Source organism: Montipora capricornis, chromosome 2 (genome assembly GCF_036669925.1).
Source record: "Montipora capricornis isolate CH-2021 chromosome 2, ASM3666992v2, whole genome shotgun sequence".
NCBI lineage: Eukaryota > Metazoa > Cnidaria > Anthozoa > Scleractinia > Acroporidae > Montipora > Montipora capricornis.
Genome location: NC_090884.1, coordinates 27,347,257 through 27,359,756, shown reverse-complemented (window position 1 = coordinate 27,359,756; position 12,500 = coordinate 27,347,257). Strand labels below are relative to the sequence as shown.

General features: G+C 36.9%; 2 protein-coding genes across 2 annotated transcripts in view; one reads left to right on the top strand and one right to left on the bottom strand.

Moving 5' to 3' along the window:
• The window catches only part of LOC138039220 (coiled-coil domain-containing protein 87-like), a 48,695-nt gene extending 40,270 nt beyond the window's left edge, over nucleotides 1-8,425 (bottom strand). The window contains exons 1-8 of the mRNA XM_068885425.1: nucleotides 8,277-8,425; nucleotides 8,086-8,155; nucleotides 5,543-5,592; nucleotides 3,971-4,084; nucleotides 3,041-3,112; nucleotides 1,856-1,884; nucleotides 1,674-1,741; nucleotides 661-742 (exon numbers count right to left, since the gene is read on the bottom strand). Coding sequence (XP_068741526.1) covers nucleotides 661-742; nucleotides 1,674-1,741; nucleotides 1,856-1,884; nucleotides 3,041-3,112; nucleotides 3,971-4,084; nucleotides 5,543-5,592; nucleotides 8,086-8,155; nucleotides 8,277-8,327 — 536 coding nt within the window. The 5' untranslated portion in view covers nucleotides 8,328-8,425. The remainder of the gene's footprint in view (nucleotides 1-660; nucleotides 743-1,673; nucleotides 1,742-1,855; nucleotides 1,885-3,040; nucleotides 3,113-3,970; nucleotides 4,085-5,542; nucleotides 5,593-8,085; nucleotides 8,156-8,276) is intronic.
• A 192-nt stretch (nucleotides 8,426-8,617) lies between these two features.
• The window catches only part of LOC138039223 (ubiquitin-associated protein 1-like), a 17,934-nt gene continuing 14,051 nt past the window's right edge, over nucleotides 8,618-12,500 (top strand). The window contains exons 1-2 of the mRNA XM_068885429.1: nucleotides 8,618-8,794; nucleotides 9,077-9,147. Coding sequence (XP_068741530.1) covers nucleotides 8,755-8,794; nucleotides 9,077-9,147 — 111 coding nt within the window. The 5' untranslated portion in view covers nucleotides 8,618-8,754. The remainder of the gene's footprint in view (nucleotides 8,795-9,076; nucleotides 9,148-12,500) is intronic.

Below are 12,500 nucleotides of genomic sequence, written 5' to 3'. Positions count from 1 at the left end.
ACGATTCACCTCCATTGTTTTCGTGTTGTGTACAATGGCGGCTTGGCCGGTGAGTCTTTTCAGGTGAATTAACCGAGGTAATTGAGAGCAGGATATAAAAGGGAATGAATTACGTTGACAACAGGATATAAACGGGAATGAGAATTGCGTTGCGTTATTTACTGTTGACTATGAGTAACCATTAATTATAAGGTGCGTTCCGGGCACAAAATTTGGGTTCTGGACGTTTCCGTCCTAGTAAACACCCTAATAGACCGTTTTCGAATTCTCACGGCTGGACTGGCTCTAGCATGGAATGGAGGCTAATGCGGGCAAATCTTTTCAAATGCAATTAATTTGCCCGCATTAGCCTCCATTTCATGCTAGATCCAGTCCAACTGTTAGAATATGAAACTGGCCTATTCGAACGTGAGCATAATGCCTTATTTGCATATCGAGACATACGGAAATCCTGAGAAACTAGGCGTTTAGAATCCTACATGAAACCCGTAAGTAAATTAGTAAGTAACATGTTTTAAACCTCTCATAATATTTAATGGGGGAGCTGAATATAAAAATGGCTGTTGCAATGGCATTTAAATACTTAAGCAATCTGGGCAGGTAATCAGCATCAGTTTGCATTTCAGACTATCAAACGAAACAAATCTGAAACGAGCTTACCATTTACTTGCTTCTAGAGCAAGCTGTGTCTTGAGACGACTTAGGTTTGCTGGGCCACTAAACACCCCTCTACGGTTCAGCTCTTTAAATTTAAAAATGAATAATAATCATAGATGATTGAATCGTAAAACACATCTCCCTTTACCAACATTTTAAACAACTTGTAAATTTGATGAGTGGATGAGAAGATGGAAACAGGAGAGAAATAGTTTCTTTCAACAATTACTCGGGGATATGGGGGCCAGATAGGAAATAACATTAAAGGGAACCTCCACTAAAACAGAAGCATTTCTTTAAAATAGTTAACATAATGCTCACAATCAAAATTGTTCGAAAGTTTTCCAATGGGAGCGTTTGTATCCGAAATAAATAAATGTTAAAAACGGTTGTTTTGGTTTTCAAATTTCCCGGGCGCCGCCATCTTGAATAATTGTGACGTGTCATGGTTGCCCTATTGTTTTAAAACACAAGCTCTTTGTGCAAATACAAAAGAGCAACCATAACACGTCACAATTATTCAAGATGTCGGCGCCCACTAAATTTCAAAACCAAAACAAGCGTTTTTGAAATTCATTTATTTCGGATACAAACGCTCCCATTAGAAAACGTTTGAACAATTTTGATTGTAAACATTATGTTAAATAGTTTGAAGTTGTATTCTTGTTTTAGTGGAGGTTTCCTTTAAAGGAGACCATCACAGTACCGTAAGCGAAGCCGAATCTGCTTTGAGACTCGATCCAGTGTACGATATGTGAAGGAAGAATAACGCAAATGTACTCTGAATAAAAAAGGTCCATGATGGAGTACCCTTAACATTGTCTAAGGAGCCGAAAATGGCCATAAAATTTTATGAGACTGGAAAACAAAATAAACTTAAAATAGTGTAATTTGCACAACTCTCTCATTTTTATAAAAACTCGTGCTTCCTTTTTCTCTTGACAAAACTTGAAGAGTTCTCTTGACAAAACTTGGTTGAAAGGCACGTCAACGTAACAAATGAACAACGGACTTACTGTTAGCTTTGTTCAAGTACTTGGCGAAAAGTCCTTGCGTGATTACCACAATCTCAATTGTTAAACGTCTGCAAAAAAATACCGGTATTTAACTTCATTTATAATGCTATAGACAAACTGACAATGCTGAAATTCCTTACGTTAAAATTTTACCTTAACACCAGCAAAAAGACATACAGTACCTTTGTAATTCTCTGTTTTGTTGACTAGTCTAAAAATCAACAATGAAATAACAAATACAGAGTAAATGGTTTACTCCAGACTTTAAAATCAACTCTGAAAGACCAACAACTGATATTTAAAACGTAAACTGAAACACAATTACAGTGTCAGTACAAATCATGAAAGTTAAAAACAGCAAGTCAATTATTAGCTGTACTTAGAAGTTTCTTAATAACATTTTAACCCAGGGTTTGTCTGATAATTGAGCATTGCATCTGTAAGCTGAATATCACCTTCAAGCTGTAAAGCAGCTTCTATCTGTTTGATGCGTGCTCTTATAAATCAAAGAAACGAAACATAGCTAATTCAAAGTTAGTGTCCCATTCATTATCACTGTTCGGATTTCATTAAAAAAGCTCAAACACTTCCAAAATTTCACACCTTTTTCTTCGTATGGACTTATTATTATGTATGTACTATTATTTGGTTGAAGGTTACACATATTTACAGATGTACTAGAACTGACTTGAAAAATGCCTCATGTATTTTAAGGATGTGCCTTTAAAGTTTTTTCCACATGAATTAACGAAACATGAAACTTGTGATGACTTCATTTTCAGCATTCATAAGCAATAAAACACTGATCTAACACCAATGAAGGATCCAGATTCAGATGTAATGGAAATGTTCTCAACCTTGTTGTACATGCAGTAAAATTTTATAACTAGGCTATGAGGGCCCGAGGGCTTAAAAGGTCCAAGAATGAGGAGGGCTGGGATAGCACCCTGGATTGGGTGCTGAGCACTTCCCCTTTGTCAATTCCCCACAAAGTGTTAAGGATTTGGGTTGGATGTTTGGTCAGTGTTTGACAGATTTCAGTAAAATGGTGGAAGATTACAAACATAGATCTCTCCAGATATTTAGTTTGCACATGAGAATTCCAGTCTGGATGAGCCAGTCAGCAATATTATTGTCTCACACTTTGCGGTTTCCCTGACTCTGTCTTTTTGCTCATTTCTTTCTCTAAGTATTGAATAATTATTCTTTTTGTAATTATTTTAGAATTGGCCAGGCAAAGCTAATTAAAAAACCAACTAGATGTACATCTGAATTACAAGTGAAGGTTTCAATGGCTCCAGACTGAGGCAATTTGACATACAGTTTAAGTAATAGTACGTATATTTCAAGCACTGTAAATCACCTACCAGGAAAGGATCTGGTGGACCACTACGAACACCTCTCCAGATATTGTTCAGCTCACTCATGAGAACTCCAATCTGGAGGAAAAATGAATAAATTACACATCAACATCGTGTTACTTTTTGATAAACAAGCAATACAATGAAGTGGTGTGGCTTTTACACAGACGTAGTATTTATTTGTCATTATGTCGATGCTATTTACAAGTTAGTAGTTAGAAAACTCAATGATGTTTAATTTCATTACTTTGCAAATTGTAGAGCTGTATGCATGACCTTAAGAAAAGTGACTCTTGAAGTTCTTAGACTTAAGGAGACACCTTGTGACATGTGATGTGTATGCAAAGTGCCATGAATCTCATTACGCACTTGTATTGGACATGACTTGTATTTAATAAAGGGACCTCTGCTCAAACAGAAACAGTGATAGGGTAGTACATTATATTAGCCAAGGGAAAAACCGGTGTCCTAGTCAAGGGTACATGTATAAAAATCTCCAGGTGAATGTACTCAAATTTGATATCACAAAGTTGCAAGGAAGAGATGAAGGGGGGGGGTTAATAATGAGAAGAGCCAGGGTGGGGAGAGGAGAGCTCTCCAACCCACCACCTCTCTTTGGAGAGCTTGCTTGCAGGCTAAATTTAAGTTGCCGCTAACAACATTGAACTTTCATAGAAGGAAGAACTGTAAACGAGAAATAAAAAAATAGGCAGACGACCTACTCACCTTTGCAGCCATTTTTGGGATGTCACGCAATGCCCCCCCAAGAACCATTGCATGGCATCCCAAAAACAGCTGCAAAGGAGACTAAGAGAGACGAGGGACTACATATGACCTGTAATGTTAATTGCCTTACAATTCAGTAAAAACAATTTAGAATATAGTTTCAAACGGTGATACATATTATTAATAGGCATGGGAATTTGTTGTACTCACCAGTTGCTCCTGGTCAACAACAGAGAGACCAGCTATCCCTTCTCTTGGTGACAGTCTGGGACGCACAAGCTTAACAAATGCATTGAATGAAGATGGGGGGCATTTCACTGCATCCTACATGTACAAAATCCAATGCAGCAAATAAAAAATGAAAAAATACAAATGCAAATCAATTGACTTAACACAAAGACAGAGGTACTGCTTAATTAAAGAGGAAGTATCAGGGGAATTATCACTTTTATTTTGACCATAAATTGACTATTAAATCAATTTTCAGCAACTTTTTCATTTTTAAATTTTAAATGAAAAATGAGCAACACTAAAGTTATCTAAGATGCAAGGGGAGAACTTGAACAGTGACGTCAGGCCGACATTTTCAAGTTGGCATTCATTTGAATCTTGGCCAATCGTAATCAAAAACACTTAAGAATGGTTTCTGTGAGCTAAAGTAGGTACACAGGTCCCCTTAATTGTTGAATGTGATGTCCTAGAGAAATTTTGCAGAATTTTAGTTCTTGTGGAGCAAATCTGCAATACATCTACACATTGATTTTTACAAAGGTTAGCTTCCAGTTATTGAAGCAAACATGTACTACTGTACAGTATTTATCAGTTAAGGTTCAAACATTGATTTTAAAACACTTGACTTTCAGTGTTCTGCAAAATAACATATATCTATACCATTTTATTTATTGTGGGATATCCCTTTTTCTTTGAAACTGCAATTTCAATTTACCAGTACTTTAAAGTGTAAATAACTTATTATTTGGGTTGTATAAATTTATTGAAAGTCTAATTGACAAAAAAAATGAAATAAAACTGAATTGAATTGTTTTCCTTCAACAAGTGTATCCTATAGTAAATGAAAACAAAAACCGGAGGCCGTTAATTGAATTCATTTCATTTTTTAATAATATAAATATGTGTAATAAATATGATCACAAAAATTCAATAAACAAAATAATTACAAGTCCAATTATTAATACAGCTCTACATATTAAGGACATTTATTGCCAATGAGTCAGGCCTTATTATAGAGCCGCGAGAAGATTTTAAGGCGGACAAAATCTCAGAAGCGCTTCAAATTTGTGTGTAATGTAGACCAAAAGCTGTAATGTAGACCAAAGCAATGACATGTTGACCATAGTGATAGCCAATGAGAGTGCCGCACGAGTACACAGCATGATGTTTGCAGCTGCCAGGCGCCAGGTCACGCAAGCCTGGCTCGTTGGCATTTTAGTGACAGCTATAACCAGTGGAATTTTGTAAAGATATCAGATGACATCCCCTTGAACCTAAGAATTTCATGGAGGGTAGCACAAATCTGATTATTTGGAAAGGAATTTTATTTAAGTGTCTAGTCTTCTTAAGATCTGGAGCACTAATTCGGGAAACTGTAAACTAAAATCAACAATCAACACATATCAAATCAAATGTTGGTTTTTGAGGAGAGGGGGAACATAATACGACCTTTAGGGATAAGATGAGGCTTTGCTAATATTCAAGAGCACATTGTATGCAAGCTAAACAACAATTTTATTTCGGATCCATATCATTGTGAATCTACAGTACCTCGATTGGAGTTAAAGGTCTTTCAATGTCAGGGTTTTCATTTCCAACATCTTCAAAAGAAAAGTTAACATAAGGTAAATACTGTGAATTCCTAATTTTTCAAACCCCGGATTAATGCTCAAACCTCCTGATACTTCAAACCAAAGGTTGTTTTCCCTGGCTACATTGTATTAATTTTATAATTCTGATTTTTCTAATCCCAGTATTTCTTTAAACCAAGTTACATTGCCTGGGAGGTTTCAATAGGTGGGATTCCACTGTAATATACCATCAATACAAATTATTATAATTACATAGGTGGTTATTGAAAATTCTCTGCGCTGACTGGTTGCACTGGGGTGATTATTGGCGAAAAGGTTTTTTAAAAATGGCTGCAAGCCTGATATTTTGCCAAGGTGCAGACAAAGAAATTAATTTTACGTAATTATTGGTGTACATGTAATTATTGTAACACTAAAACAATAATTCACCTCAGGCTCGGTGAGTATCTTTTATTTACTGATATTTAGCAATTACATGTATGTGCTGAAGGCGAGGTGAATATTGGTGAGTGTCAAAGTTTTTATCATGACATTCTCCCAGTCTGAGGCAAATAATAATTGTTTCAGTATAATTACATAGGTGATTATTTGAAAAACATGCATTTTATTTAAAACAATTTATTTCTTAGTGTCACCTCCACAAAACAGCTTACTATATAGGTGATTGATAATTTTGCGTAATGATAATCACCTCAATTGCCACCAATTAGCGAAGAGAATTTTCAATAGTCACTGTAATCATACTAATCATTGATGTTCAACTCGCTTTCAGCAAATAATTATTATTAAATATTACTATTGTATCACATGATTACTTTGACATATTTTTTCTTTTTTGAAAAACATATGCCTCAGGTTCCAGGTAGCCTCAAATTGCATAACTCCCGGTTCCAAAGTCCCTAAAAACTGATGCGGTCAGGTCACATGCAGTTCAAACTCCCCATACAACAACTTATCCTGGTAGGTTTGGTTTTTCAAGAACTTAATTATCAGAGTAAAAAGATCCAACTTGCACATAATCACTTTTTATCATAATTATTAGCAGTTAACACTTTATTAGCACATATAAATAATTTGATTAAGTAACTTAGCTATGTTACTGTGCCTTTTATCAAACATTTATGAAACATCTGGGCAAAGTTACCATTATATTCAATTAATATAAATTGTGAACTTTGTCCAATTGTTTCACTTTCAACCTTTCAACCATCCATTTCACTTTTTACAGTCATATTACTTGCACTAGCTGACTGAAATAGATTGAATCAGCCAGTTACAGTCCAAGATGGGATTCACACCTATTCCAGTGATTGACCTCAATGAGAAATGAAATGTTTAATTGAAATTTGAATTTAAGGGAGTACATGCTAATTAAAAGGTGCCACAAAAATGTTGGTAAGCTAGGGTGTGTCGTAAGAAATGGTGGTTGTAACCTCCTGTGCATGCTCAACAAGCATGCTCATATGGATCTTTCAGTCGCATGGCAGCAAACATTTACGTGTAGAATCCTCACAAGCCACTTCATGCCACACGTTTGTCCTTCACACAGGCTTACTTCCTGACCCTTCCTCCCTTGATTTCAGTTGCTTGTCAGCATGACAGTGCCTGGCTACTTCGCATGGGGAGTCTCCATCAAAGTTCTTCTTTAATTAATATACTTCATCTGACAGACTAATTAGCCATAATTAATTATGGCCTGCCCCCAGCAGATTGCCCCAAAACGTCCCTGCAGCCAACCTAGGCTTCTTCTTAGCAGCCAGTTGCAAAGATAATATACAAAAATTTGGTTTATCAACGGAGTTGATAATGTAAATTGACCACCGTACAGAGATTCTAAAAGCTGACGTTTCGAGCGTTAGCCCTTCGTCAGAGCGAATCGTCAGAGCGAATTGGATTCGCTCTGACGAAGGGCTAACGCTCGAAACGTCAGCTTTTAGAATCTCTGTACGGTGGTCAATTTACATTATCAACTCCGTTGATAAACCAAATTTTTGTATACTACTTCCCCACCGACGCAGCACCACAGTTTCTTTAGAAACTACCCCTTCATTCAGTTGCAAAGATAAGCCAACTATTATTAGGCAAGGCAAACTCCATAGGATACAAATAAATTAACCAGGAACAAGCCCAAGCTCGTCCCCAATTTCGGATTAAAGCACCCATTTTAAAAAGGTTAGCTTTCGATTATTGTTGTGATGGCCGATTACTTTGCTAACCTTTTTAAAATGGGTGCTTAAACTTAAATACTGTTGAACAATGCTGTTTAAAATGGGTGTTGAGGCTTAAGTAAGCACTATTTGAGATGCTGCTTACACATAGATCAACAGTACTCATTAGAAATAGTATTTTTAGGGTAGTCTATCAATAGGTAGTCCATGGACTGGGGTCAGCAAAATGTACCAACCTTGCTACACGTACTTACTGAATAACAAAATAATATCAACATCCTTTAAAACTGTAGACTGTACACTAGAACACGTGCCTCGCTCGTTTATCACCTACCAGCATCATCCTCCGATTCAAAGAGACTTAAAGGGCCCACAAGTTTTGTAAACTTGGTATGAAATTCTCTCTGTTCAGGAAAAGAAATGGCGGTTTAGGTGAGGTGTACTTCCGGTTACTTTGCTCCATAAAACAAGCGCGTAGGTGATAAAAATGGACAGCATAATTAGGAATATGAATTTTCAACTCACGGAAGAAAACGGCGGTCTTTCAAGCTGATACAGCCTTTCTGTTTTTGCCATTTCAATGCTGTTTATGACGGTTTTAAAATCATCGTGACTTTACCAAGATGGCGCGCCATACTCACTATGGCAACAAGAAGCAAAAGAGATTAATGCCACTGGGGACATTACTGGGGACAGAGTAAATAGGGCACGACATCGACACTAAGTGGGGAGGAGTGGAAAATATGAGACTCTTCCCCTTTATTGTCGGCTGCCTTTCAGCTGTTCTGACTTCAGACTTTTCTTTGTACTGAAAATTTGCTGAACTCGCGATATCATCGTTGCTGTTGTTCAATGGCTAAAATAGCTGTTTCGTCCCTTTGAAATAATTCGAGCAAAAACAACGCAGGCTCGTTCTGGTGGAATGACATCACTTTCCGAAATGTTCAAGATGGCGAACAAATTGCACGATCCTTTCTGTTGTTTAGCTTGAAATTACTTCGTCATGGCTTCGTTTCAAAAGACATTTAGAAAAAGTGGAAGTCGTAAGTGCAATCCTTGTTTTTCATTTTTCCCCCTTTATTTGTTGTGATGAACAGATTCCCGTTCTTTTCTTGATATCGAAGGAAAAGATCTTACATCATCATGATCAATCCCGTACTTTTGCAATTTGTCATTCATAATTCCCCATTGAAAATAGTTCAGTTAGTTGTGGACAGGCCTAAGGAACAGGAGGGTAATTCTCCTAATCTCAATTGCTTCTAGGACAAAGCCTTGCTGATTTTCCGTATGCAAGGCCTCCGTTTTCTATCTTCTTAATATTTTAGATCATGCTGAATTTCAGTCGCTGCAAGGTGTAGAAGTTAAAATTGGAGAGAAGTTCAAGCCGCCAAGAAAGGTAAATACGATTTTCGATGCATTCAGAGTCTGGGATAAACTAAAATTATGCTATTATATGTAATCATGCGAGTAGTTTATTCACCAAGACCAACGGGTCCAATTTTCATTGGCACTCTCGGGTTGATATAAACAACGTCAGGAGCGTATAATTGAAGGAAAAAAAATAAATTCAATTTGTCATGTCATTCAATTCGTTGTTGTATCGTAGCTGTTTATCATATTATTTTGACTTCCCACGGTGATGGTCAGGCAATCAAAAGCTTCAGTACAACTACAAAATTCCGGGCTGCACAGGGTTACCACGTGAAAATTAGTTGGAATCTTTGAAGAACAAGACGCCTGGAGGCGTTAACATGGAATGTGTTGGTCGTCACTCTGGTTATACGTGAAAAATAACAAATTTAATGTTGACTCAGTTCATGCCTTCTAAGGAGACCTTTTTTTTGGCCATTCACGCAATCTTTTTATGTGACGAGCCAAAAGAGGCAAAGTCAGTCCATTAACAGCACTATTTGTGACTGTGTGGGGCCTTGGCTCTTTATGGTTAAAGATTATTCTAGGAAGATGGAGTAAGTAGGATCAGTGGCATTAGCTGCTTTTTGGAATTGTCCTCGTACAAAAGTAAGGTAAAGACATCATAACACCAAACTGGGTGTGACCATTATGTCATGCATGTGCACAACCATTTCAGCTGGTTCATTGGCATCCACGGGCAGTTGTTTGGCCTTGTTAAGCCTCATGATCATTGCACGCCAACTTTTTTAGGCACTACTTTAAGTGGCAGCTTAACACAACAAATGTGGTAAGCTGGGTGGGAACAGCACAGCAGGTGTGTGGGAACACAGTGAATGTATGGAAAATTTGCCTACTTTATAGTCTGACAGTTAGCAACTATTCACCGAAGTGGAGGTGGCCAGTGGTGGATTTTTAAATACCCACCACTAGCCACCGACACTGAGGTGAATAGTTGCTTTAGTATATACTAAAACAGTGAGATAATATAGCACAAAAAGAGGATTTTAACTCATTTATTCCTGCAAATATTACAACATTTGTCTGTGAAAATTCTGCGCGAATTGCTCAGAGGTGAATAGCAAAGAATATCAGGAGTCAACGCACGAGTTCAACGCTATCCACTGTTTTAGTATATACTAATTGTGGATAGCGAGAATACCTCTCAAAAAGCACTTCTATTCAGATTATTTTTGTGAATATGACGATCAGAATTGAGCTATAATGATCGTAAAAAGTTGTTTCATTTCATATAAACCCTTGTAATCAAAATTATGCAAATTCCCAAGAAATTATTTGAAGGGACATGAGGACATCTCTGTGTCCAATTTTAAGAGGTTGGGTCTTGGACAATGATCTAATTTTCCTTTGGGTGAATGATATAAATAAAATGACTAAAAATATCTTAAAACTTTTGAAATCTGCTTCTTTGTAACAGAGTTTCGCAGAGTTTTGGCCAAAATCTCATACATTCACTGTACGTGTGAGGGCCCCCAAACCACATGGCATCAGAAACAGTGAAATGGTCTATATCAAGGTCACAGACCTCTTTACTCCAAACTTTCCATTTTAGCCACATTCCACATGCTTTATAATCTTGATAGACGTTCTTCACATAAATGCATCGTCCTCATGGCATCTTGGCTTGTCTAGTGATTCTAGTCTCCAAAGTTCTTTCATAAACAATGATTAATCCTATATTTATGTCTTCTAAAGCGATGAATGGTCAAGATTCAGTTAAATATGAGTATTCCAATTGAAAAAAAGGAATTACAATGCATATGGCGTTGATGAAAGGCAATCCGGTGTTGTACAATGTACACTGTACATCTCTGTCTCCCATCCAGATACTTAAAACCCTGCCTGAAAGGGCTTAACTTCAGTGAGAAGCACAAGCACTAAGCTAATTGCAATTTCAGACTATGAAGGAAAAAATAGGGAAGTCGACCGATTTTAAGACATGGTATGCCTTTGGCATCCCACGTAACAAAGCTTAATAATTATGTTAACCTGCACTAACTTGAGCCTGCAATCCAATCAAAACCCAGTACCTGGCCAGCAGTCAACTTTAAAAAAAAAAACAACTGACCTCGATGAGCTCTAAACTTGAGCCAGTGATATGGTTGCATGATGCTGGTCACATTGGCATTCATGGAGGGATGGATGGTCCTATGGTGACTAAAACCAAAAAAATTTTCTCACACAGATGGGTTACCGTAATTATTTTCTTACTAATGGTGTGCACTTGGAGCTCCACCATAACAATAGTCACCATTAAAGTAAAGTAAAAGTAAAAGAACCATATTTAACGTCGATAACTCATAACAGTACAGTTCAACTGACAAACCTGAGGTTGACAGTGCACTCATTTTACTCCCCCCTCTCCATCAGTGCTCCGTTTTATGGGTATCTATTAAGCTACTTAAGCTACACAGAACGGAAAGAAGTTGAAACAAGGATGTGAGATCCGGTAATCGAACTCAGGATCTCTTGCACCAAGGCCACGCAGTAACTGACTGTGCCATCCTTGCTCCTTTGTGACCATTGTATTTCGATGATGTTTAAATGAGGTGGCCTTAAGTCTGCAGTATACTCAAAGTTTTTGTTGTTTTTTTTATGAGGGAGAGGGGAACGTTCAATGTCCAGTGTTCTGGAAGACCAAAAAGTATTCCCAGGATGACAGTATTTGCATTTGTAATCATTGTCATTAAGGGGGTAGATCCTGAACTACAAAACCATTGCCATGTGCGACTTCAAATGGTCATTTCTCACATCCCTTTAACTCCACAACAAAAATTATTATTGTCCTTTTTGACCAAGTGTGTACTACTCTGGCTGGAATCACAACTATATTAAGTTTTGTTGAGTCATGCGACCAAAACAGAAATAGCCTTAAAATACATGTAGTCTTTTGTACTCTGAAACTATGGCAAAAGACAGTGCAAAAGCACTAATGTGAAATCTGTAGAATGAAAATTCATTATTTAGTGAAGTTATGATGTCATAAAGTCACATTTTGATAAATTTTCTTAAACATACATGTAATTATTGTCCTTTTTTGTGCAAATGACATTCCTATGCTATAGATTAAAAACAGTGATAATATGTTCCATTCGAAGTGATGTCTGGTCTTGATTTAAAACGTTACTTCAAAGATCCCTTCTTATAAGCATTTCGCATGACCTCAAAATTGCTGTTGACTTAATACAGTCTTAGTAGCATTCATTGTCTTTTGTAGTTATGGTTGACCCCCCTTAATAGGATTCAGTTGAATATTGACTATTGTTTAGATAACAAAAATACAATGTCATTCTGTAATTTTTTTAACAATATCATAAT